This window comes from Phalacrocorax carbo, chromosome 30 (assembly GCF_963921805.1).
Source record: "Phalacrocorax carbo chromosome 30, bPhaCar2.1, whole genome shotgun sequence".
NCBI classification, from domain to species: Eukaryota; Metazoa; Chordata; class Aves; order Suliformes; family Phalacrocoracidae; genus Phalacrocorax; species Phalacrocorax carbo.
Genome location: NC_087542.1, coordinates 916,800 through 941,188, shown reverse-complemented (window position 1 = coordinate 941,188; position 24,389 = coordinate 916,800). Strand labels below are relative to the sequence as shown.

Sequence of the window (24,389 nt, the reverse complement as noted above, 5' to 3'; positions counted from 1 at the left end):
CGTTAATTAACACAGAACCGTTCGAGACGAGGCTGAAACGCCGCGTCTGGAGTTTAGATTTGGGGATGCTGAAGCGGTTCGGGCTGTAAATTGACACGGCGCTATGGAAAGCGCCACCGGATTTATCCAAATTTGCTCTCGGTTCCGCCCGCCTCGTCCCCTCTCCGCCACCCCACGACGGAGCGGGCGAGGAATTCGGGGCCGAGCGCGACCCTGGAGCGGGATTTTTCTCATTTATTTCCAAATTTGAGAGCGTAGGACGGGAACGGCCCCGCTCCGCGCCCGCTCTCGCTTCCCTAATCGAGCCGAACAAAAATTGGCCATTTTTACCCTTACGCAACCGGCGGGTTTTGACACCCTTCACGCCCCTCCCCGGGACGCGCAGGAACAGGAAACCCTGCGCGGAAGGACCCGGCGCTTGCGTCATCCCCCCCACGAGCTGGTCAAAAAGGCCAAAGCCCCAAAGAAATCGAGACGGGGGGATGGTACAGAAAAGCTATAAAGGGGGATGGAAAAAGGTTTTGGAATCACCGGAGGGATAACGCGGCGCCGCCGCGCGTGAGAAGCCGGTTTCTAGACGCGGCGCCCCCGACCGGGCGCGTGGAACGTTCCCACCGCGGGTTTTCGGGCTCACCTTCGCCAAAACCGTCTCGTTCCGACCCACGTTGTTCGTCAGCTCCGAGCGGGGCAGCGGGACGGGACTCACGGTATTTTAATCGTCGTTTTCAACTCGCTTTAGGCTCCCGGTTCCCGAGTCTCGTCCCCGTGCGGCCGCTTGGCCGGTTTACTCGGCGTTTTCGAGGCGCGGAGCTCGGCCGTCGGGCGGATGCAAACGAGGTCGCGGCCGCGTTCACGCCGAACTCGCAAATCCCGACGCTTTCTGCCTGGGTCTCCTTAAAGGCGATTTCAGGGGTACCGAGACCAGCCGCTAACCGAGGCCGCCTCCGCTGCTCCCACCGGGACCCACCCACACACCCCGGGCAGCCGGGACAAACCAGAACCCCGCGGACTTCGGCGACGAAGGCTGAACCGCTCGTGCTCCGGCAGCCCTGGCCTCCGCGGCTCCGAAAGATGCCGTCGAGAGGGGCGGCTGCGCCCCGGTGCTGCCGGTTCAGGGCTTTTACGCTCCAAACCCCACCCGGCTTCTGCGCAATGTATCCGTAAAAATCCCCATCCAGCCTGAGAACCTCAGTTCTTGGTTGTTTTACCCTGATCCGGCACGGAAACACCGCGCGTGGAAGTCATCTGCCTTTTCTGACAAGCGTCCGTCCGTCCGTCCTCGTGTTGCTGGCACTGCGGACCCCCCGCCTGCTCCTCGAGCCCCTCGCTTACGGAAGAGCGCGGCCGGGTGGAAGGAGAACCGGGAGCAGAAGAGCTGAAATCCGTCTCGTTTAATATCGCGCTGCCCTGTCGCGCCCGAAACGCTCCGCGCGTGACTCCAAGCCGGCGCCCGCCGAACCGAAGGGATCGTTACGGGGAAATTCCTGCTCGGCAAAGGACCGTTTGTTCCAAAAAGAGGTGGGGGAGGGGAGGAAAAACAAGCCCGTTCGGGGCCACAACCGAGCGCCACGATCAAACGCATCGCCCGAGCCTGGCCGGCTCTACAAGACGGGGTGTTTCTCGACGGGGATGCTCAGCTCCTTGGCTGCCGCCTCGTCCAGAAACCAGCGCAGCTGCCCGGAGCGAGGCCGGACGCGAGCGGCGGGAAGCGGGTTTTCCTCGTCGCCTTCCAAAATGCGCTGTCGGGAGAGAGGGGACGGCGTCTCAGCCGAGCGGTCGGCAAAAGGGGACGGCGAACCGCCCCCGGAGCGCTTCGGCGGCTGCCGGGAGCCTCCCGATCGCTCGTTCCGCCCCCGGACGCTTTGGGTTTTTGCGAAGATGATGAACGGTTTGGGTCCGAACCTTTAAAACGGCAGCTTTGCCTTCCCCCGTAGCCACGAAGACGACCATCCGCGCGGCGTTCAGCACGGGCAGGGTTAACGTTATTCGCTCCGGCGGCGGCTTCGGGGAGTCCGTGATAGCGGCAACTATTTTCTCTTTCTCCTATTGGAGTGAAAAAAAAATGATGAAAAGAGGGGGAAAAACCCCCTCGGAGGAGGGGATCGACTACGAGCGGGCGGAGTGACGGGCGCTGAGAGCAGCCGCGGGTCCTCGGCCCTTCCACGCCTCCACCCAACACCTACTTTTTTTGTTTCCCTCCACCAAAACCAGGAGAAATTAAAAAAAAACAAACCCCAAGCATGGGGATAAGTCAACATCAACAGCCTTTTTCTCCCTGCAACAGCTTTTTTTTTTTCCCCCTTCCTCTTCATTTTTCAGCCGGCAACAGCCCCAAGTGAGGAACTCGCCGGCCGCGAGTTACCGGGGACAAGGTGGGGGCGCGGGCCCCCCCGCGGGCGCTGGTGGGAGCCGAGGGCCAGCGGCTGCGCTCACCTGGAGCAGGGGGTGGCCGGGGAAGAGGGAGCACGTGTGTCCATCCGGCCCGACCCCCAGCACCAGCAAGTCGAAGACGGGGACATCCTCGCCCGGGAAAGCCTGCGGAGAGGAAGGGAGATGGAGCCGGGGCGGGAACACCTTCTCCCGCCAACCGATGCCCCCCCGGCCGGTACCTGGCGGAGCTGCGCGGCGTAGTCATCGGCGGCGGCGGCGGGAGGGAGCCCGGGGGTGAGGGTCAGCACGCGCGGTCCCGGGGCCGGCAGCTGCGGCAGCAGCCGGGCCTGCGGAGGGAATCAGGGAGCGTCCTGGGCGCGAAGGGACCCGCAGGGACCATCGAGCCCAGCCCCCATCCCTGCCCAGGACACCCCAAATTCACACCGTGTCTCTGAGGGCCGTGTCCAAGTGCTCCTTGAATGTCGCTGGGCTGGTGCTGCGATGCCTCCCTGGGGAGCCTGTTCCAGGGCTCCACCACCCTCTGGGGGAAGGACCTTCTCCTAAACCCAGCCTAACCCTCCCCTGGCACATCTCCCTGCCGTTCCCTCGGGGCCTGGCGTTGGTCACCAGAGAGCAGAGACCAGCCCTGCCCCTCCTCCTGCCCTCGGGAGGGAGCTGCAGAGCGCCATGAGGCTGCCCTCGGCCCCCTCTGCTCCAGCTGAACAAACCCAGGGACTCCAGCCGCCCCTCGTACGGTTTCCCCTCTAAACCCTTCCCCAACCCCATGGCCCTTCTCCGGACACTCTCCAGCAGCTTTATACCCTTTATATTCTCTATATCCTTTATATCATGGATATCCTACACCCTGTGGCGCCCAAACCTGCCCGCAGCACTTGAGGCGAGGCCGCCCCGGCGCGGAGCAGAGCGGGACAATCTCCCCCCCCCCTCGCCCGGCTGCAAAGCAGGGCTTAGCATAGGATCGTTAACGTTGGAAAAGACCTCGAGCACCATCAAGTCCAACCCCAACCCAACCCCGCCCCTCCTCCCCAAACCACGTCCCCAAGGGCCGCGTCTGCGCGGTGTCTGACCCCCCCAGGGACGGCGACTCCCCCACCTCTCGGGGCAGCCTGTGCCACTCCCTGACCGCTCTGGCAGGGGAGACATTTCCCCTCACACCCAACCTAAACCTGCCCTGACGCAGCTCGAGGCCGTTCCCTCTCGTCCCATCGCTCGTTCCTTGGGAGCAGAGACCGACCCCCCCTCACTCCAGCCCCTCTCAGGGGGCTGCAGAGAGCGAGAAGGGCTCCCCTCAGCCCCCTCCTCTCCACACCGAACAGCCCCAGCCGCCCGCTGCCCCCCAGGACTCGGCTGCCCCTCTTGGCCCACGCTGAACTCGCCACAGACGCGGCCCCCCCGGGTCCCTCCCCGCGGAGCCGCCCTCCACCGCCCCCGGGTCGCCGCGCCCCAGGTGCAAAACCCGGCCCTCGGCCCTGTGAAGCTCCGCCCGGGCGGCGGTTTCGCAGCCTGCAGAGCTCGGCAGGGCTCGCCCGCCCGGCCCCGCTCACCTGGTAGGCGCCGGCCGTGCTCTCCGGGTGCCCGGGCGGCACCAGCCGCTCGTCGCAGAAGGCCACCAGCCACGGGCCCGCGGCGGCGGGGCCGGCGGCGACGGCGGGGGGCAGGTCCCGGGCCAGGAGCTCCACCAGGCTCCCTCCCGAGAGGCCCAGCGCGAAGCGCCCGCCGCCCGCCTCGGCCGCCCGCTCGGTCACCAGCCGCGCCAGGGCCGGGCCCAGCTCCCGCGGCGACGGGAACACGGCGGGGCTGCGGCGCGGCGGCGGGGCGGCCATGGCGGCGGGGCGGCGCGCAGGAAGTGACGCGCTGGGCGCCGCGCGGTTGCCTAGCAACTCCGCGGCCTAGTGACCGTCGCCTAGCGACCCTGGCCTAGCAACCCCGGCCTAGCAACCCCGCGGCCTTTGACCCCAGCCCAGCGACCCCAGCCTAGCAACCCCAGGGCTTTCGACCCTGACCTAGTGACCCTGCGTCCTTTGATCCCGGCCTAGCGACCCTGTGGCCTAGCGACCCTGGCCTAGTGACCCCACAGCCTTTGACCCTGCAGCCTAGCGACCCCGCAGCCTTTGGCCCTCACCTAGTGACCCCAGCCTAGCGACCCCACAACCTTTGACCCTAGCCTAGCAAGCCCGTGGCCTAGCAGGCCTAGCCTAGTGACCCTAGCCTAGCAACCCCAGCTTAGTGACTTAGCACTGTTGACACCCTCGAAGGCAGAGAGGCCCTGCAGGGTAACCACCAGCCATGCAGAGTTTACCAAGGCCAAGAGCTGGGTTTTGCCCCTGGGGCACGGCAGCCCTGGCTGTACAGACAGACTGGGGAGCGAGGGGCTGGGGAGCAGCTCTGCAGGGAGGGACCGGGGGGTTCTGGTCGATGAAGTTGAACACAAGCCACCAGCGTGCCCTGGGGGGCATCGAGCCCTGCTTTGCAGCCGGGCGAGGGGGGGGGGGGATTGTCCCGCTCTGCTCCGCGCCGGGGCGGCCTCGCCTCAAGTGCTGCGGGCAGGTTTGGGCGCCACAGGGTGTAGGATATCCATGATATAAAGGATATAGAGAATATAAAGGGTATAAAGCTGCTGGAGAGTGTCCGGAGAAGGGCCACGGGGTTGGGGAAGGGTTTAGAGGGGAAACCGTACAAGGAGTGGCTGAAGCCACAGAATCCCAGAGTGGTGGGGGTCGGAAGGGACCCCTGGAGATGACCCTGTCCCACCCCCTGCTGGAGCAGGCACCCCCAGAGCAGGGGCACAGGGCCGCGTCCAGGCGGGGGGTGAATGTCTCCAGGGAAGGGACCCCACAGCCTCCCTGGGCAGCCTGTGCCCCTGCTCTGGCACCCGCACAGCAACGGAGCTTCTTCTCATTTCTTGTTTCTCTCTCATCCCTGGGTTTGTTCAGCTGGAACAGAGGAGGCCGAGGGCAGCCTCATGGCGCTCTGCAGCTCCCTCCCGAGGGCAGGAGGAGGGGCAGGGCTGGTCTCTTCTCTCTGGTGACCAACACCAGGACCCGAGGGAATGGCAGGGAGATGTGCCAGGGGAGGGTTAGGCTGGGTTTAGGAGACCGGTCTTCCCCCAGAGGGTGGTGGAGCCCTGGCACAGGCTCCCCAGGGAGGCATCGCAGCACCAGCCCGGCGATATTCAAGGAGCACTTGGACACGGCCCTCAGAGACACGGTGTGAATTTGGGGTGTCCTGTGCAGGGCCGTGAGCCAGGCTCGATGGTCCCTGCGGGTCCCTTCGCAGTCAGGACTTTCTATGATTGACTCTACAACCCCACATCCCTCTGCTGGCAGAGGGCAGCAGGTGGTGGTGGGCTGAGCTTTACTCTGTTATTTCTCATCCACCACCCAAGCACAAACCCCTTCCTACTGCCCCTCCTCCCTCAGCCGGGGTCCATACAGCCTCAGCACCGGCCTTCCCGCGAGCAGGCCTGACATCCTGAAAAAAAATGGAATTTTCTGCTCAGTAATAACAAGGAAGCACACGAGCCCGGCACAGCAGAGCCTGGTGGCCTGAGGAGGGAGCTGAGAGACAGGGAAGCGTTTGTTTTACATCTGTATCCTTGAAGAACTGAGAGACTGATAGAAGGGAACATCCAGCTCAGATATCATCCAAAGCTGGGTGATAGTGTCTATATATCTGTACATATACATATTTCTATCTCTGTTCTATGTATAGAATGTGTATAGGCAAGGAAAAGCTGGCCAAGCTGGAGAGGGGAGCCTGGGAGAGCCTCCTGAGGTCCAGCAAGGCCAAGTGCACGGTCCTGCCCCTGGGTCGGAGCAGCCCCGGTACCCGCACAGGCTGGGGGTGGGGGGATGGGAGCAGCCCTGCGGAGGACTCGGGGTGCTGGGGGATGAAAAGCTGGGCACGAGCCGGCCATGTGCGCTCACAGCCCAGACCCCCAGCCGTGCCCTGGGCTGCATCCCCAGCAGTGCGGGCAGCCGGGTGAGGGAGGGGGTCCTGCCCCTCTGCCCCGCTCTGTGAGACCCCCCTGCAGCGCCGCAGCCAGCTCTGGGGTCCCCAGCACGGGACAGACACGGGGCTGGTGGAGCGGGGACAGAGGGGGCACAGAAATGCTCCGAGGGCTGGAGCCCCTCTGCTGCGAGGCCGGGCTGGGAGAGCTGGGGGTGTGCAGCTGGAGAAGGGGAGGCTGCGGGGAGACCTTATTGCAGCCTCTCAGTGCTTAAAGGGGGGCTGTGGGAAGGGTGGGGGCGACCTCTTTAGCAAGGCCCAACGTGCCAGGACAAGGGGGAATGGTTTTAAACTAAAGGAGGGTGGATTTACACTGGCTCTAAAGGGGAAATTGTTTACGCTGGGGGTGGTGAAGCGCTGGAAGGGGTTGCCCCGAGAGGTGGTCGATGCCCCATCCCTGGGAACACTCAAGGCCAGGTTGGACGGGGCTGTGAGGGGCCTGATCTGGGTGAAGATGTCCCTGCTCACTGCAGGGGGTTGGACTAGAGACCTCTAAAGGTCCCTTCCTGCCCAAACCAGTCTGTGTTTGTATGATTTTAAGAAGAAAAACTAATTGGGATGTCAATAAGAACTCAAGCTAAGTGTCCTTTGGGTGACCTGTCGTCATTATAATACTAAAAATCACACCCACAGGCCAGAAAACCCCTTACTCAAATAAGCCCCTCACTTACGTGGTAAATTGAAAGGTAGCTGTACCTTTAAAGTGAAATGAGAAAGAAACTACCCAATTATTAGCTGGAATAAGCAAATATCTGTGAGTGACACATCGAGCTGTACAAATACCTTGTAGTGTCTCGGTGCGGGGTGCTGGTGCCGTGGTTACCACCCAGAGCCCATCTTCGTGCAGAAATTAAACATGTGGAGTTTTTTTACACCCCAGGCAAACAAATCCACTTTTTGGGAGAACCCCGCCACCGCGGCCTGGGGTCGGGGCCGCTCCCCTCCCCCCACCCAGCACCCAGAAAAAGCTTATTTTTGTTTTTCTCTCTCTTTTAATGTCCTCACAGCCCCAGCCCTAAAGGTGTGGGCAGTTAAAACGTGACACAAATGAGGTTAAAAATCATCTAAGTCAGTGAGTAAAGTTCGGAGACGGAGCAGAGAGAAGCCCCAGCGGCGCGCGGGTATCTCCGTCAATAAATATGGCCATCGAGCTCCTCCCTAAGCGGGTAGTGGTTACAAAAATACTCTCTCTAGAGGCGTGAGGGCGGGTTAATGGGACGTCGGCGCTCAGGGAGGGTTAATGTGCTTTAGGGGAAGGAGCCGCCGGGCGAGGCCTCAGGCCCTCGCAGGAATCCGTCGCCTCCCACCAGCGTCGGCCCTCCGATTAGTCATCGGGTTGTTTTTTTTTTTTCCCCCCTTGAAAAGGTTGAATCCGACTAGATCATAAAGCGGCTTTTCCGGAACAAATCCTTTCGTAAAGGCATTCATCCAGAGGAACGTATTTTCCCAACTTTAGATCCAGAAAATACAACCGATCTGAGGTTTGGTGGGGGTTGAATCCTTCCCTCTGTAAGCGGGTTTTCTGAATCTTAAATGTACCTTTGAAAAACAGAGAAAAAAAAGCCCAACCTAAAACCACTTTGCCTCAAAAAGCTGCTCAAGCAGGAAACGTCACGGGCGGCGTTTCGCTCCTACTTCACACTTTTGCCTGAGACTTTTAGCAACTCGGAGCTCGGTGAGCGCCCCGACGGTACGTAAACCCTCGCGCAGTGTTTACTTCTCCCGCACGGGCTGGTAAAAGGATCCCGTGACATTTTTGGGAAGCTGAAAACAGGAAAGGCGGCAGCCAAAGAGCAGCTGGCTCAGCCGTTGGTCCTGCTGGAATAAAGCCCCGGGAAAGGGAGCGGACGGCGTACGAGGGGGTACGCGCTCCCCTTTATATACGCAGCTCTTTTCTATAAGGACCCAGAACTGGCCAATTTCTTGTTTAAGACTTAACTACAATCGTTTCTTTTTTCCTAGGGGTATTTCTGCACCTGCCACGCTCCAAACTGGGACATTATTTCACCCTGAAGCAGGTGGAAACGCTTCCAAAAAGCTCCTTTTGGGATCTGAACCTCCCCAGAGAGCCGCCGCCTCACCGATACCTGTGGTGTCGACCTGGGGTAGGAGCCGGAGGAAGACGGGCCGGGCGTAGGGAGGCAACACCTTCTGCAGCTCCTGGTACAGGACGTTGGGGTTGACTTTAGCTTTGGGATCTGCGATCGCTGCCATCCCAGCCTTGCCCTCCACCCCTGAAAGAGGAGAGCATAGCTGGAGCACGAAACGCTCAGCAGGCATGAGCATTTCCCTCCCCGAGCCTCTTCCAAGCAAAGCGGGGACGTGCTGAGGAAACCCCAGTTCAACCCCAGAGGCTCCGAGGCTGCCGCCAATGCGTCCCCTCACCCCTTATCGCAGCCGCCCCTGAAAGCAAATACAATTCTCGTTTTTATCGGGTTCCTCTCGCGTACGTCGTGATAAAATAAAGAGCAGCAGTGCTACGCCGGGCATCTCTCCAGCCATGCGCTCTACCCCTCGGTTCCCGTCCTCGTGCCCTCCTCAACCCCCCGTTCCCGGATCGCTCGAAGCTCCAAGGCCGGCGCACCCACGGAAGGGTCTTTGCGCACCAAGAGCTTCTGCAAAGCTCACGATGTAAAAAAAACCTTCCTTTTTAAGAGACAAATAAAGATTCCACTACTGGATCTTGTTATTTCTACCTCTCAGGGTAAGCACGCCGGACTCCGCTCTTCCACCCTTGTTCTATCTTCATTTTTGGGTGCCTGGTTACATAGAGGCGACCCATTCCTACCTGCTCCGACGCAGATCTGGTACGTTTGCCCAATATTTGCCTTTTTCCCCAAATCCCGCGCGCTCCTACTCGACGTTTTTACCTGGCACTTCCACGCCATACACGGCAACGTCCGTCTGGTTGAGGATGTGACTCAACGTTCCTTCCACCTCCGTGGTAGAGACGTTCTCTCCTCGCCATCGGAAGGTGTCCCCGCTGCGATCTTTGAAGTACATGTAACCCAGTTCGTCCATCACCAACACGTCTCCTGGGAGGGGGGAAGACACCAAAACAAAACCACCTCAGGAGGCAAGTTCGCTCCCTTCGTTGCATTTCCTTAGGTGGCTCAGGGCCGCCTCAGCGCCCTCTGCTCAGCGTCGCTTCCCAGGGAGGCGCGGAACTACCCCGGTGAGTCCCCACCGCCGCGCGCGGCGTCTCCTCCTTACGGGAGACGGGCGGCAGGAAAAGGACTGGGGGAGGAAATATCTCTCCCTCTTTGAAATGTTGATTTTTTTTTTTATATTAAATCCAGAACAGCTCAACAGCTGGCAACTCAAAAACACCACCACATCCGTTCAGAGAATCCTTTAGGTTGGAAAAGGCCTTTGAGAGCATCGATTCCTCCCCAAAAAACCCCGATTTAGGTCTCTCGAGACCACCTTTGCACGAGGAACGCCCGCAGTCCCCACCTGAAAGGTACGCCTGGTCCCCTTTCCGAAGCACGTTGTAAGCGATCTTCTTGTTGGTGGCGCTCTCGTTGACGTAACCGTCGAACCGACGCAGGGGGTCCTGTTGATTTATCTGACCGACGAGCAATCCCGGCTCTCCTGCAGGAAAACGGGATCAACACAGGATCACACCGACATCCCGGGACGAGCCAGAGCCTTTGTGCGCACCAAAAGGCGTTCAGCTGCTGAACTGATCCATCTTTGGAGGGAAGAACTGGAGGTGAAAGCCTGTACGTCGCACTAGAAACTGCTGAATCCAGCCAGAGCTTTATTTTTTAATTTTTAGACCAAAATGCTGCGATCGATTCGTGCGGGATGGGCTCACCTGGGCGACAGGGGATACACAGCCCGCCGGAATCCCGGATCAGCTCCATCGTGTCCTCGTTTACCTTCACCAGGCGAATGGGATAAATGTTGGGCAAAATCCGACTGTTGAAACCACAGGCACCGACCTTCCCAACGACAGGAAAAAAAACACCGAACAAACCCTAAATGCTGAAGGAACGGCTTCGTTCTTGCATTACTGCTCTCTGGGAGTTCTCTAATCCTTCCTCCCCTTCCATTTAACGCGAAATTCACCCAGAATCTAAGATTTTTCCCCCCAGGGTTTTGTGCACGACCCCTCCCATTCCTGACCTAGCTGCCCCCGCCGCCCCCCCCAATTCCCGACCTAGCTGCCCCCGCCGCTCCCCCCCAGTTCCCGACCTAGCTGCCCCCGCCGCTCCCCCCCAATTCCCGACCTAGCTGCCCCCGCCGCCCCCCCCAGTTCCCGACCTAGCTGCCCCCGCCGCCCCCCCCAGTTCCCGACCTAGCTGCCCCCGCCGCCCCCCCAATTCCCGACCTAGCTGCCCCCGCCGCTCCCCCCCAGTTCCCGACCTAGCTGCCCCCGCCGCTCCCCCCCAGTTCCCGACCTAGCTGCCCCCGCCGCTCCCCCCCAGTTCCCGACCTAGCTGCCCCCGCCGCTCCCCCCCAGTTCCCGACCTAGCTGCCCCCGCCGCCCCCCCCAATTCCCGACCTAGCTGCCCCCGCCGCTCCCCCCCAGTTCCTGACCTAGCTGCCCCCGCCGCCCCCCCCAGTTCCCGACCTAGCTGCCCCCGCCGCCCCCACCAGTTCCCGACCTAGCTGCCCCCGCCGCCCCCACCAGTTCCCGACCTAGCTGCCCCCGCCGCTCCCCCAATTCCCGACCTAGCTGCCCCCGCCGCTCCCCCCCAGTTCCCGACCTAGCTGCCCCCGCCGCTCCCCCCCAGTTCCCGACCTAGCTGCCCCCGCCGCTCCCCCCCAGTTCCCGACCTAGCTGCCCCCGCCGCCCCCACCAGTTCCCGACCTAGCTGCCCCCGCCGCTCCCCCCCAGTTCCCGACCTAGCTGCCCCCGCCGCCCCCCCCAGTTCCCGACCTAGTTGCCCCCGCCGCTCCCCCCCAGTTCCCGACCTAGCTGCCCCCGCCGCCCCCACCAGTTCCCGACCTAGCTGCCCCCGCCGCTCCCCCAATTCCCGACCTAGCTGCCCCCGCCGCTCCCCCCCAGTTCCCGACCTAGCTGCCCCCGCCGCTCCCCCCCAGTTCCCGACCTAGCTGCCCCCGCCGCTCCCCCCCAGTTCCCGACCTAGCTGCCCCCGCCGCCCCCCCCAGTTCCCGACCTAGCTGCCCCCGCCGCTCCCCCCCAGTTCCCGACCTAGCTGCCCCCGCCGCCCCCCCCAGTTCCCGACCTAGTTGCCCCCGCCGCTCCCCCCCAGTTCCCGACCTAGCTGCCCCCGCCGCTCCCCCCAATTCCCGACCTAGCTGCCCCCGCCGCTCCCCCCAATTCCCGACCTAGCTGCCCCCGCCAGCCCTTGCGAGAGGACAAGGGGGAGTCGGAGAAGCCAGCAGAGCCTCCTCCCCTTCCCCCACGCTCCTCCCAGGCGCCGCGGCACCCTCTGCCTCCTCACCTTTCCGTCCAGGTTGGCGATGCTGCAGTTGCACTCCGTGGCTCCGTAGAACTCTCCGATCTGCTTAATTCGGAAGCGTTTTGTGAAGTCCTCCCATATGGTGGGTCTCAAACCATTGCCCACCGCCAGCCGCACGCAGTGTTGGGTTTCTGACTCTCGGACGGGCTGATTCAGAAGATACCTGCAGATTTCCCCGATATACTGAATAATCTGAAGCAGTAAACACAAAAACATCGCTCAGGCTTCAGGCGACCCTTACGACGCCCTGGAAAAAGCCGACCACGAGGCCGCGAGCGTCAGCGTACCTCGTGGGACGAGACACGTCGGGCATTTTAGTAAATTCTGAAGCTTTTGCAAATTTAAGTTGGGATTTTTTACCACAAAAAAAAACCAACCCAAAACCAGGTAAAACAGATATTGCCCTCCGGAACCTGCGCGTTAGGACCAGAAAGGGCATAGGAAGGACCCCACAGTGTGAATAAAGATGCTTCTATAAAGAAAAACGCTCGTGCTTCAAAAGGTGACTTAAAAACCTCTAAAAAGATGAGGGGAACGAGGGGTCAGTCACACGCCAACAGCTCAACCCAGCAAAAGGCAGTCAGAGCCGGGATCCAAGTGCCAGCTATAGATACCGCCGGAGGGGAAAGGGAAAGAGAGACACCAGGGAGGAGAAAGGGCTGCTTAAATTAAAAGGTCACGTGGACATAAACACAAATAGATGTTTATTGGCTACAAACTGCCAAGATAGGCCCCCTGCAGAGATTCCTAACACGGGTAGTTTCCGGCAGAGCTCTCCTGCGAGGGTCAGGGATGCAAAAAGCTGGTTGTGACAACTTTACAAGGAGAAAAACGGGCGACAGACCTTTTCTAAAGCCCTGCACGCCTAAAGCGGTGCCGGCAATAAAGACACCACAGCACAGGTGCCTCGACATCTGACACGGGACGGGGAATTATGTGGAGACCATCGATTACGCAGCGAACGCGACGCTCTCGAGTCGAGCGCCAGCAGAGCCCTCACCGTGCATCTGTATTTCGTGCAGTCGTCCCAGAAGCGGCTGGCTGAGAATTTCTTCCTGATCACCACGGTGAGGCCGTGGATTAGACACTGGCCAACTCCCATGATGTTACCTGGAAAATAAGGATCACGGGGCTAGCTCCGGCCATCCCGGGTCTGTTCGCTCACAAGGATGCGTGGAGGAGCGGGCAGGGGGGAGGCCAAGGCCTCGCCTCCGCCTCCGAGGGGGAGGCTGCGCTTACCTGCGGAGTGGTAGAGCGGCAGGCAGTTGTAGAGGACGTCCCCCGGGTGCATTTTGTAGGCGTAGTAACCGAAGGCAGCGATACGGTAGTACCTGCAAGAGCGTAGCGCGTGCTGAGCGAGCGAGGCGGGTAAAGCGTGGGGTTTTGTGATGCGAAACGCACCTCGAGAGGGAAAAGCCTCCTCGGGTCCTCACCTGCTGTGCACCACGATGGCCGCTTTGGGCATCCCAGTTGTTCCCGAAGTGTAGATGTAGAAAAGCCGATCTAGAAGAACGGAAAACAAGCGTCAGTTTGTTCTTGGCTGCCTGAGGAAATCCCCCACGGGGGTTGTTTTGTGGTTTAGGCTTTGTCCCCAGCAGCTGAGGAACGGCTGAGCAACACACAGGGGACAGCGAGCTGCCAAGGCCGACACCAACGCGGAGCTGTGGAGAATCCGCACGTCGTCCGTAACGGGAAATACAGGAAACGTGCAACGGAGAGCTTGCAGAGCTCTGAGGAGCCCTGTACACCTTTACACAAACGAGCCAGCAGCGTGCCCAGGTGGCCAAGGAGGCCACCAGCCCCCGGGCTTGTGTCAGCACTGGTGTGGCCAGCAGGAGCCGGGCAGGGATGGGGCCCCTGTGCTCGGCACTGGGGAGGCCCCACCTCGAATGCTGGGCTCAGGTTTGGGTCCCTCGGGACAAGAAGGGCCTTGAGGGGCTGGAGCGTGTCCAGAGAAGGGCAGCGGGGCTGGGGCAGGGGCTGGAGCACAAGTGTGCTGGGGGGCGGCTGGGGGGGCTGGGGGGGTTTAGCCTGGAGAAGAGGGGGCTGAGGGGAGCCCTTCTCGCTCTCTGCAGCCCCCTGAGAGGGGCTGGAGTGAGGGGGGGTCGGTCTCTGCTCCCAAGGAACGAGCGATGGGACGAGAGGGAACGGCCTCGAGCTGCGTCAGGGCAGGTTTAGGTTGGGTGTGAGGGGAAATGCCTTCCCTGCCAGAGCGGTCAGGGAGTGGCACAGGCTGCCCCGAGAGGTGGGGGAGTCGCCGTCCCTGGGGGGGTCAGACACCGCGCAGACGTGGCCCTTGGGGACGTGGTTTGGGGAGGAGGGGGAGGTTGGGTTGGGGTTGGACTCGATGGTCCTTGAGGTCTTTTCCAGACTTAGTGATTCCATGATTCTAAGTTGTTCTGGGACTAGATTAGCTCTCCAGGCCAGATGTTCATTCCAAACGGACTGAGAAAAAAGGTCTCAACCTGCATCTGAGGGTAGGGTGGGGATCTAATTCTATGGCTAAAAAAAAATAAATCTAACTCTATTTCTATAGAATTTATAATCTAAGAATCTAAAGGGAAAGCCTCTCAGCAGCGCAATTCCTCCCGCTGTTAACAACGTTCCGAAACAGAACCTCCTGCCTCAGGGGTCTCGGATACGCTCAATTATCTTCAAGTGCAAAATACAGACTGGAGGCCAGTTGGCGCCTTCTTCCTCTCCCTCTCCCGAATCCCAAACCCGCCGATCCTCGTCCTCGCCACAGGCAAGGAAAGGTTTTAGCGGCGCGCGAGCCAGCTGCGGGGGAAGGCAGCACGGGCCGTTAAATGCTCCGGACGAATCGCACGGGCTCGGGGAGCTAGCAGAGCGCAGGGCGAGCCCTGGCAGGCCGGCTGCTTCACCCCACGCACGCTCCGGCTGCTCTTCTCCCGTAACAGGGTTGTTGCCTTTGGGAAGGCGCCGCTCTCCCTCCTTCAGGTACTAAATACGTTAGTTACGTAAAGCTCGGGAGCCTCAGACAATGAGAAACTTAACGCAGAGCACCCCGGCACCAGGCTCTGCTTTGGTTATTCCTCTTTTTTTCTTTGTTGTTCTACTCATCAGCCCAAACTGTGTTGATTTAATCCCCCCACCTTGCCTTGTTTTCCTCATTTTGCCATCACCCAGCCCAGCTCTCACACGCACCATGCTGCGAAATAAAAACCATTGATAAAATTACCATCTAAGCCTTTGACTGGAATCTGAGTCGGGGGCGATTTCGACGCGGTGCTCAGAAGAGGATCGAGATGCCTGGTCTCCACAGGAACGACGTCCGGGTTGTACTCACCGGAGCAGAACTTTGCCATGTTCTTCCCCAACATCCCGTTCACTTCAGATATCGCTGCAAGACAAAGCAAGTCGCTTTTGCGACAAACGCCACGCTCTAGGCAGTGACAAAAGTAATCTGTCTTATCTCCTGTTGTGCCTCAAAACCACAGGGGGACCTGAAGAACCAGGGACTCCTTTAAAATACCGACATCGCCCCCGTCCAGATAATACCCGCACCAGGGCGGTCAGACTGACCTGGGGCCAGTAAAAACCCTAACAAAAAAAACAACATACAAAATTGCCTCTCCCCGTGATGTCGCCATCTCCTCGTGATTGTCAAACGATCCACAACGGTTTCAAGGAGATGATTCAGAATAATAAACCATCAGATCTAACAATGCCAAGGGAACAGGGTTCGTTAGAGAAGCAGGGATGGATTTAAAACCAGCGTCCACTGACAAGCCTCTCCTGCGGCAGAAAGGGAAGGGTATTAACACAGAGAAGAGGAAAAACCCACCCCGCGGCAGAAAAACGCGCCCCGCGGCACGTATCGCCGCGGCCTGATGAAGCGCAAGCCTCCTGATGCAGCGCTTCCAGATCCAGAGAGGAAGCAGAGCAAATCGGTGAGCTCAGTTCAGGCACCGCGAAATCAGGAAGACGAAACCGAGCTCCTGATGGCTCCACTCCAAACACCGCTCCTCTTTTAGCCTCGGACACTAACCGAACGCTTCGGCCTCGTGTAGTCAGGAGATTTACCACCTTCCCTAGCTTTTAATACAGGCAGCTGCCTTTTTGGCTTTCGTTTCCTCGATCTCTGCCTCACCCAGGACCACGCGAACAAGTTGCTGGTCGGGCGTACGAGCGCCCCAAGTGACTCACCCAAAGAGAGCTCCCCCCCGAAGATGACGGCTTTTGCCCCCGAAGTCGTCACGCAGTAAACCAGAGAATCCAAACGCAAATTGAAGTTGATCAGAGCGGCTTCGATGCCGATTTTTGCCATCCCTAACCAGAGGCCGACGAACTCGGGGCGGCTCTCCATGAAGATGGCAATGACGTCCCCCAGCCGGAAGCCTTGCTGGTAGAAGTAGTTAGCCACGGCATTGGTGTACTCGTCCAACCTCCTGAAGGTCCACTGCTCACCGGTGGCCTCGTAAATCAGAGCCACTTTGTCGGGGTGCCTGCGGACAACATCCTGGAACATCTTGGGGATGGTGCTCTTGGCTCTTTGATGCCTTCGCAACTTGTACTTGACTCGTAACAGCACCGAGAGGCCGCTGCGGGAAAGAGAGAGAGTGCGACGGCTTAATTTTCAGCACAATTTCTGAATTAGAAGGGACGCGGGCAGGATGCACGTGCTCCACGCGAGCGTCCCTCTGGCATCCCCCCGCCCTTGGGCAGCTGAAGGGTTACCCTGAAAGCAGAACTGGGAATCGCTGCCACTCGGCTGCAAAGGACAGCTATTTTAACATTATGGTAAATAAAATTAGAGTTGGAGTTAATAAAGTATACGGCAACTGGTCCGGTGCTCTCCACGCTATAAAACATGGGGAATTGATGTTCACGTTGACACCAGGTTGAACAAGCCCACAGGAAATATTAAAGAGGGTAAATTATACCTTTTACCGACGCCATCCTAAAAAGGAAGACTTTGCAGCCCTCACTCTCCCCTAGTGAGCGCACCTCACGTGGGAAGCGCCTTTCTCACCAGGGCGTTTCGCAGCATCTTTGCGCTCTTTCATACGCTTGTGCCCCTCAGGATCCAGACGCATTTAAACGACACGGGCAGCCCAGCCCTTGGGTAACCACCCCCAGCCTCGGCTTCAGGAAAACACAGCCAAAGGCTTCCCCTTTCACCCACAGGAGGAGGGAACTGCCGGCGCGTCACCTGCGTTTTCCTGCGAGCCCCGGGACGAAGGGAAGCCAGGCTACCTATACGCTAGCAGGCAGAAGGTGTAGATTTTAATAATAATTAATAATTCCTGGATGGCAACCTCCCTTAAAGATGGTGGTGCCTTATCAAGCAAAGAATTGCTGCCTCTGGGGATATTTGATACCAGGAAGAGCAACTTCTTGATAAAAGAACAAACCAAACCGCTCCAATTTGTTGAGCAAACCAGACCAGGCTTTTTTTTTTTTTTCTGTCTTCCATAATTTACATAATTATTTTAAGTCTCGGAGGCAGCAGCTGCAAGTTAAACCTCGACGCCGTTCAAGTTTGATGGCAGCGAAAGTTGTTGTCTGAACTTTTAACTGCCTCATGTTGCCCCGGAGGTTGCTATCTTTAGAGGCGCGTTGGCTCTCTTGCTTCGGCTATCAGTTATAACTCATACAAAAATAAATTAGAGCATGCTACGGTAACACCGCCGCCAAAACTAGGACAGCAGGTCTGGGTGAACGTAACGGATCCCGTTTCCTTCCTGGAGGTAGGAAGATGGAGGCGGTATTTTTTTCCACTGTCAAAATAGGAAATTGTTGGGCAGCAAGGGTTTGGAAGAACCCCCAGAAACTTGGAAAGGTCATTTAATATTAGCACTCAAAAACACCCGCAGCTCTCGCGGCTGAGGGTCCAGAGCGGGAGCCTCGCTCGGCAGAAGGGGGAAGGGTGCGTTTCAGAAACGAGCCGTTGGCAACGGTCCGGCCGAGCCAGGCTTTCACGGCGACCTTATGCCGCGCTCTGCCAAATACAGAACAGAGGAGCCTTTTCACCGCTGAGCTGCGCTTTCCAGCTCCTTAAAGGGCTTTATTCTGCCCGGTTTATTTTCTGTCATTATTCCCAGCTTGCCGGGCAATCGGGAGGAAACAGCTCTTCAAACCGCAGTGACAGCCACAGCGAAGCTGGCAATCGCAGGAGCCCTAAATCCTTCGGAATAAAGGCACATCCTCGCGGAGGCCTAAAATCCGCGTCGCTAAACGCATCGACAACGGACTCCCGGGAGATGGGGAAACGCTGGAGACTCACTGCTCCTCACGCTCCTGTTTTAAGCCCGACCTACCCTGTCTTTAAGCTCAAGGGGTGTCATGGTGTGACACCCCGTGGCTCCGGCCACGCGTGAACAGCAGAGTGCGTCCCGCATCCCTTCACCATCTCCCTTTGAGGCTGAGCCTTTCCAACCGCGCCTAAGCTCAAGGCAGGGCGGCAGGCTCTGCCTAACGTTTAAACCCGACGTGGTTTAAAGGCAGCGAGCCCACCTGAGGCCGGCCCAGGCCCCTTCAGGCGTGGGGCGAGCCGCAGGCCGGGGGAGCGGGTCAGCACTTACAAGAGGTCCCGCCGAGCCGTCCTGAAGAGCAGCCGCAGCAGCCGCCATCCCCCGCTCCCCAGGCAAAGGCTCAGCGACGCGGCCAGGCTCCACGGCCAGGGAGCGCCGAGGAACCGCAGCAAGCCCAGGGAGCCCAGGGAGGCGGCGCAGACCCCCGCCGGGTGCATGGTGCGGGGGTCGGGGCTCCGGTCGGGGCCGCCCCCGCCGCCCCCGGCCCCGTTACCTCAGCAGCGGCGGCGGCAGCTCCAGCAACAGCTCCCGCCTCAGCCGCCACCGCCTCAGCTTTAGCCCCGCCCCGGATGCCACCGCCCTCCCGTCCCTATTGGGCGGGACGCCGGGGAGCGCGAGATTCTATTGGCCGAGGCGCCGCTGCCTGGCCTGGGATTGGGCGAGGCGGAGGGGCGTGGCTCCCTCCCGGTGCCTCCCCGGGACTGACCGGCCGGGGATCACGGGCGGTTCGCGGCCGCGCCGGCACCGCGTGGGCCCGGGGTCCCACGGCCCGCGACACGCACGGCCGGGGGATGCGCGCTCCGGACCGCCACTAAGCACGTTTCCACGGGCCGGCACCGGCAAGAGCCGGGTACACGCACCCACGGCCCGGGACCCGCACACCCACGGCTTCGGGGCCATGGAACAGCAGTGCCCGGGACCCCACGCCCTGGGACCGGCACCTCCCGGGACCCCACGGCCCCCGCACACCCAGGACCGGTGCCTCCCAGCACCCATGGCCCCAGAACTGGCACCTCCCGGGACCCCACGGCCCCCGCACACCCCGGACCGGTGCCTCCCAGCAGCCATGGCCCCAGAACTGGCACCTCCCAGGACCCCACGGGCCCGCACACCTGGGACCGGCACACCCCGGACCCCACGGGCCCCGCATGCCCGGGACCAACACCTCCTGGGACACCGCGGCCCCCGAACACCTGGGTTTGGCACCACCCGGGACCCCACGGCCCCCCCAGGACCAGGCCTGGCACCTCCCAGAACCCCACGGCCCCAGGACTGGCACCACCAGGGACCCCAGACCCGGGGACCAGCACATCCCAGGACCCCACAGCCCCTGAACTTCCAGAACTGGGACCTCACAACCCCGCACACCTGGGATGGGGACCTCACTGCCACCGCACACCCGGGACTGGCACTGCCTGAGACCCCACAACCCTGGGACCAGCACCTCCCAGGACTGGCACCTCCTGGGACTCCACAGCTCCCACACATCCGAGACTGGCACCTCCCAGAACCCCCATGGCCCCCACACACCCGGGACAAGCACCACCCAGACCCCACGGCACCCAAACACCCAGACTGGCACGTGGGACCCCACGGCACCCACACACCCGGGACCGACACCACCTGGGACCCCATGGCCTCCACACAGTCAGGACCAGCACCACCTGGGACCCCACAGCCCTGGGACCAGCACAACCTGGGACGCCACGGCCCCACACACCTGGGACTGGCAGCTCCTGGGACCCCACAGCCCTGGGACCAGCACAACCTGGGACGCCATGGCCCCACACACCCAGGACCGGCAGCTCCTGGGACCCCACAGCCCTGGGACCAGCACAACCTGGGATGCCACAGCCCCACACACCTGGGACTGGCAGCTCCTGGGACCCCACAGCCCTGGGACCAGCACAACCTGGGATGCCACAGCCCCACACACCTGGGACTGGCAGCTCCTGGGACCCCACAGCCCTGGGACCAGCACAACCCGGGACCCCACAGCCCCACACACCTGGGACTGTCACCACCTGGGACCCCACATCCCCACACACCCAGGACCAGCAGCACCAGTGACCCCACGGACCCGGGCCCAGCACAATCCGGGACCCCACGGTCCCACACACCTGGGACCGGCACCATGGCCCCGGGACCAGCACTGTCCGCATTCCCATGACCTGGAACACGCCCACCCAGGACCAGTGCCAGGGCCCAGGCACTGACCTCCCCGTTTAAGCCGATTACCTGAGGCTCCGGAGAATCCACGATCATTAATAGCTGGCAGCGGAGGCAGCCAGTGCGGGGCTGGGGAGCTGGGGGCAATCTGGGGGGGGCTCCACGCCCCTTCCCACCACCGGGCACTTGCCGTCGGTCGGTCCATCCCACCAGATCGATCGGCCTCGTCCACCCATGGCCGCCCTCTTCACCGGGAAGGTCCTGATGGCCAACCGGGAGCGGGATGAGGTGGAGACGGAGCGGGAGCTGGGCTTGGCGCTGGAGAACAAGGTGCTGCTGCTCTACTTCGGATCCGGGCAGTGCCCGCGGTGCCGGCAGTTCTCCCCGCTCCTCAAGGATTTCTTCCTGCGGCTGACCGACGAGTTTTACGTGGCACGAGCTTCGCAGCTGGTCCTGGTGTACGTGTCCTGGGACGAGACGGAGGAGCAGCAGAGCGCTTTCCTGAGGACCATGCCGAAACGCTGGCTGGCCGTACCTTTCGGGGACGCCCTCAAAAGGTATTCCCCGGATGAAGTAGCGAGGAAGACCCTGAGCCCTGCAAACGGCCCCTCCAACCATCCCCCGGCTGCATTTTCAGATATTTAGAGTCTTTTCCAGATGTTTTCCCTCATAGTCCCCGCTGGAGCGGTCAGTGCGGTGCGGTAATGGAAAAAAGTGGTAATGCCATTCGGCTGCACTTATTTCTAAAGCAAAAATATTTCCTCTTCCTTCCATCTCGCTTGTTGCCCACGTATTTTTGCATTCTGATTTTATAACACGCTATTTATAACTCTAAAAGACGCGTCAGCCGACCCTCCAGGCGGAAGACGTAGCGCGAAAGATGGAGGCAGCCAGGCGGATTGGAAGCGCTCACATGTTTACCGTAACCTCATTAGCGACAGAACGAGATGCAATTAATACCGAGAATTATTCCCGGCTCCTTTTGAGGGCAAACTGGAGCATGTTAGAATTTCAAGCATCCCGCTGTTCATGTAAAAGACGTCCCAGCAGCCGTCCCGCATCTCCTGTACCCCAAATCCTCTTCCCCTTTCACCGGCATCGGGCTCTAATTACCAGCGGCGGACAAACGAGCGGGTTATGTTCAGCAAACAGGCTCTGCGTAGCCTTGTCCGCACTGGGACAGCCGCGGGAGCCCTACCGGGTGCTGAGGATGAGGAGGGGTGAGGACGATGAGCGGCGAGGATGGCTACACCCTTCGTGATTTGAGGTTTCTTCCCCCTTTTGCCTTGCAGGGAGCTGGAGGTGCGCTTTGCCGTGTCCGAGGTGCCCGCCGTGGTGGTGCTGAAGCCGAACGGGGAGGTGATCGTCGGCAACGCCGTGGAACAGATCCAGCGCCTGGGCCCCGCTTGCTTCCGAAACTGGCAAGAGGCTGCTGAGCTGGTAGACAGAAATTTTCTCTTGGCAGAGGATTTTGATGACTGGGCCAGGAGAAGCATCACCGACCCCATCCGCCGCCTCAAGTACAAGCTGGACAAGAAGACGACGGAGGCGAAGAACAAGGAAGGGAAAGAGGAAGGCGAAGAGTCGTCTTAGGGGCTCAGGAGGTTGCGGCTGCGCGGGCTGGCTTGGCCGGGGACGTCCCTCAGGTCGCTGTCCCTACCCGACGACTCCCCGGCAGCAACGTCTCTCTGTATTGTAGAAGTCCGCTAAAACCACGTTAGTTGTCCAAAAGGTGAAGTATTTTAAGGCAAACGCGCTCTCCTCCCATGCACAGCTTTTCATGTCTGGAAAATCGGGTAGCGTAGGCAGGATATTCCGCCCCTGACCGAATTACGTTTCCTTTTTATCGCCCTAGGACCCGGCATAGTGAAAAATCTCACGGTCATGTCTTTGTTATGTATTTACCAAAAAAAATAAGAAGTACCTGGTAGAGATGGGCACTCAGCAAACGACTCACTAAACAGTTTTAAAAATGAGAACTGCTTTTAAAAACCCCCGCAGCGTGCCCCAGCGCTGCCGTGGAGGTACAGAGAAGCCGTGGCAAACGACAACACGAACAGAATCCCTATGAAAAGCCAATACAGGTTTCTTTTTTCAGGAGACAGACACCCACACACTACGTGAGCAAGTCCCAAGAGATCTCCCACGTCGCTGCTCACCTTACACCGCTAAAAATCGACGTTTCGGACAAATCCTGCCCAGGAGCAGGTTGTTCCGTGACCGGAATGACAACGTGCAGCAGCTGCCCCGGTGACCTGCCTCTCCGAGCGCGAGCCGCCTCTCTTTATCTGCTAATCGCGGTTGCCATCTGCTGCCGCGGAGTGCCCGGCGCTGGAGGCAGCAGCAATCCGCCGGGAAGCCGTGTCCCATCCCGGGTGGAAGATCTGCCTGTCCTGACCTACCGCGGCAAGCAGCGGACGGGTAAACCGCCAGCACGCGTCTTTAATAAACATCCCTCCGCTCCGTCCTTTCGAATTCAAGACTGGCAGGGAGGCGAGACTCTGAACGGCCGAGAGGCGCCGCGCTCCGTAGCCAAAAATTCGATTTACGGAGCGCGCGTCTGCGCGCATCCCCCGCTTTCCGTAATCAGGGGGTCTGAGAAGCGGGAGAAGGGGGAAAGGCACCGTTCGCTTGCTCCTTTCTGTTCTCTGCTGTATCGCCGGGAGGCGAGCGGAGGATTTCCAAAAGCTTTGCTGGACCCATGAAGGATCTGGGAAGGAAAGCGAAGACAGAGGCTGTGCGAGGCCGGCTTGTTCAACTTGTTGTCTCAGTTCATCCTCCCTCTCTTCACCCAGCAGGTCTGACAGGTAGAGGAGGGAAGGGAGGAGGAGAAGCCCTGCGGGAGGGACCCGGTGTTAGGTGGAACAAGAAGGGCATTCCCTGCAGGATGCCCTGCGGCGCAGCGGCACCGCGGGAAAAGGCGCAAAGCAAACCCAAAAGCGCTGGCGGGTGACATACCCGCTGCGGGAGTGAGGCTGTGCCGGCTGGCGGTCACTAGTGGAACGATATCCCGCTGGCCTCGGGCGGTGTCCGGCAGTGGGTGCGCCTGTATTGAAATAAGAAGTTTTTATAAATCACAAATCGGGAACGCGGAGCAATGGGAGGGAGGCAAAGGGCACCATTTCCACCTGTTATTAACGGGCAGACGGGTGCTGCTTCTCCTCCCCACATCAACAAAAGGGCACTCCTCACCTAAATTTATGAAAACTCAGAAATATTAAACGTTGCCTTTTACCAGCCCTACCCATTTCTTTTTTTTAACCACCGAATTTTCTGTTCAAGACCTCAATTTGCCCTTTTCTCCCTTGTTGTGGGGAAGAACAACAGGCCAAGGGAGGGTTGCTGAGCAATAGCAAATCTGCCAGCACGGGACAGTGCGGCCGTGCCTTCATCACCATCATCCCCGTACGGAGAAACAAGTGCTTTAGTTCCTCTTCTTGCTTTTCTGGATTAGTTTTTCCCCCAGTAGAAGAAGCCGTAATGCTTATGGGCGTACTTTAGGCACCAGCATGAGGCGGAGCCGCTCTTTTCTTGTAACTCACAAAGCTCGGCGATAGGCGGGGAAGCCAAGAAGCGAAATCTCCAAGCTGCGCGCGGGCAGGAGCCGCTCTGCAGGTCTGAGAACGAGGGGAGGCAGATGCTCGACCTGGCGAGCGAACGCAGCATTGCACCTCACGCCGGCTGCGAGGAGGGGAAAAACCCTACAACCCGACAGCCACACGCTTTTATTTCCCCGTCTCGAGTTCCGTCGGAGATGAAATCCCTCCCGATGGATGGATGCGCTGCAGGTCGGACGTTTAGCTCTGCTTTCATGTGTGGGGCTTATGATTTACATGTATAGAACACAGAACAAAGGGCATGTGAATGCTTAGGGCAGTATCTAAGTGCAAAATAATCCCTTTCTGGTAGATTTATTTTTTTAAACACGCTACCTTACAGTTGGTCTGCGTAAATCTTGCTTTACCTTTTCCCTACGCCACGCAATCTCCTCCCAGGGAGCCTCGCCGTTCCGCAAAAATAACACATACCGATGCACGGGGAATCACGAAGATGCTTCGCGAGTTTCAGCCAGCAGAGGGTTAACGAAAGCCGGGTAGGAGGACGGGTCTGA

The 24,389-nt window shown here is 59.9% G+C and overlaps 3 protein-coding genes across 3 annotated transcripts; 1 reads left to right on the top strand and 2 right to left on the bottom strand.

The window, feature by feature from the left end:
* Positions 1-1,376: 1,376 nt before the first annotated feature.
* Positions 1,377-4,255, bottom strand: PGLS (6-phosphogluconolactonase). Its single transcript, XM_064437100.1, has 5 exons — positions 3,936-4,255; positions 2,610-2,717; positions 2,434-2,535; positions 1,903-2,043; positions 1,377-1,739 (listed from the first exon to the last, which is right to left on the bottom strand). The coding sequence occupies exons 1-5, from the start codon at positions 4,212-4,214 to the stop codon at positions 1,602-1,604; spliced, it is 768 nt and encodes a 255-aa protein (XP_064293170.1). The 5' UTR covers positions 4,215-4,255; the 3' UTR covers positions 1,377-1,601.
* Positions 4,256-7,368: 3,113 nt separating this feature from the next.
* SLC27A1 (solute carrier family 27 member 1) lies at positions 7,369-18,668 on the bottom strand. The gene is made up of 12 exons (XM_064437098.1): positions 18,380-18,668; positions 16,002-16,396; positions 15,034-15,195; positions 13,268-13,337; positions 13,074-13,165; positions 12,835-12,944; positions 11,817-12,026; positions 10,220-10,346; positions 9,856-9,993; positions 9,270-9,434; positions 8,487-8,633; positions 7,369-7,938 (listed from the first exon to the last, which is right to left on the bottom strand). The coding sequence occupies exons 1-12, from the start codon at positions 18,544-18,546 to the stop codon at positions 7,781-7,783; spliced, it is 1,941 nt and encodes a 646-aa protein (XP_064293168.1). The 5' UTR covers positions 18,547-18,668; the 3' UTR covers positions 7,369-7,780.
* A 141-nt stretch (positions 18,669-18,809) lies between these two features.
* On the top strand, positions 18,810-24,260 carry NXNL1 (nucleoredoxin like 1). The gene is made up of 2 exons (XM_064437096.1): positions 18,810-20,835; positions 21,571-24,260. The coding sequence occupies exons 1-2, from the start codon at positions 20,513-20,515 to the stop codon at positions 21,869-21,871; spliced, it is 624 nt and encodes a 207-aa protein (XP_064293166.1). The 5' UTR covers positions 18,810-20,512; the 3' UTR covers positions 21,872-24,260.
* The last annotated feature ends 129 nt before the right edge of the window (positions 24,261-24,389 follow it).

Bases quoted from the DNA above. Each gene is read 5' to 3' on its own strand.
- PGLS (XM_064437100.1), bottom strand. From the start codon at position 4,214: ATGGCCGCCCCGCCGCCGCGCCGCAGCCCCGCCGTGTTCCCGTCGCCG. The intron at 2,718-3,935 runs GTGAGCGGGGCC...TTCCCTCCGCAG, and splicing joins GCACGGCCGGCGCCTACCAG to GCCCGGCTGCTGCCGCAGCT. The intron at 1,740-1,902 runs GTTCGGACCCAA...CTCTCCCGACAG, and splicing joins GCAAAGCTGCCGTTTTAAAG to CGCATTTTGGAAGGCGACGA.
- SLC27A1 (XM_064437098.1), bottom strand. From the start codon at position 18,546: ATGCACCCGGCGGGGGTCTGCGCCGCCTCCCTGGGCTCCCTGGGCTTG. The intron at 16,397-18,379 runs GTAAGTGCTGAC...TCTTTCCCGCAG, and splicing joins ACGGCTCGGCGGGACCTCTT to CGGCCTCTCGGTGCTGTTAC. The intron at 13,166-13,267 runs GTGAGGACCCGA...ACGCTCTTGCAG, and splicing joins GCCATCGTGGTGCACAGCAG to GTACTACCGTATCGCTGCCT.
- NXNL1 (XM_064437096.1), top strand. From the start codon at position 20,513: ATGGCCGCCCTCTTCACCGGGAAGGTCCTGATGGCCAACCGGGAGCGG. The intron at 20,836-21,570 runs GTATTCCCCGGA...TTTGCCTTGCAG, and splicing joins TTCGGGGACGCCCTCAAAAG to GGAGCTGGAGGTGCGCTTTG.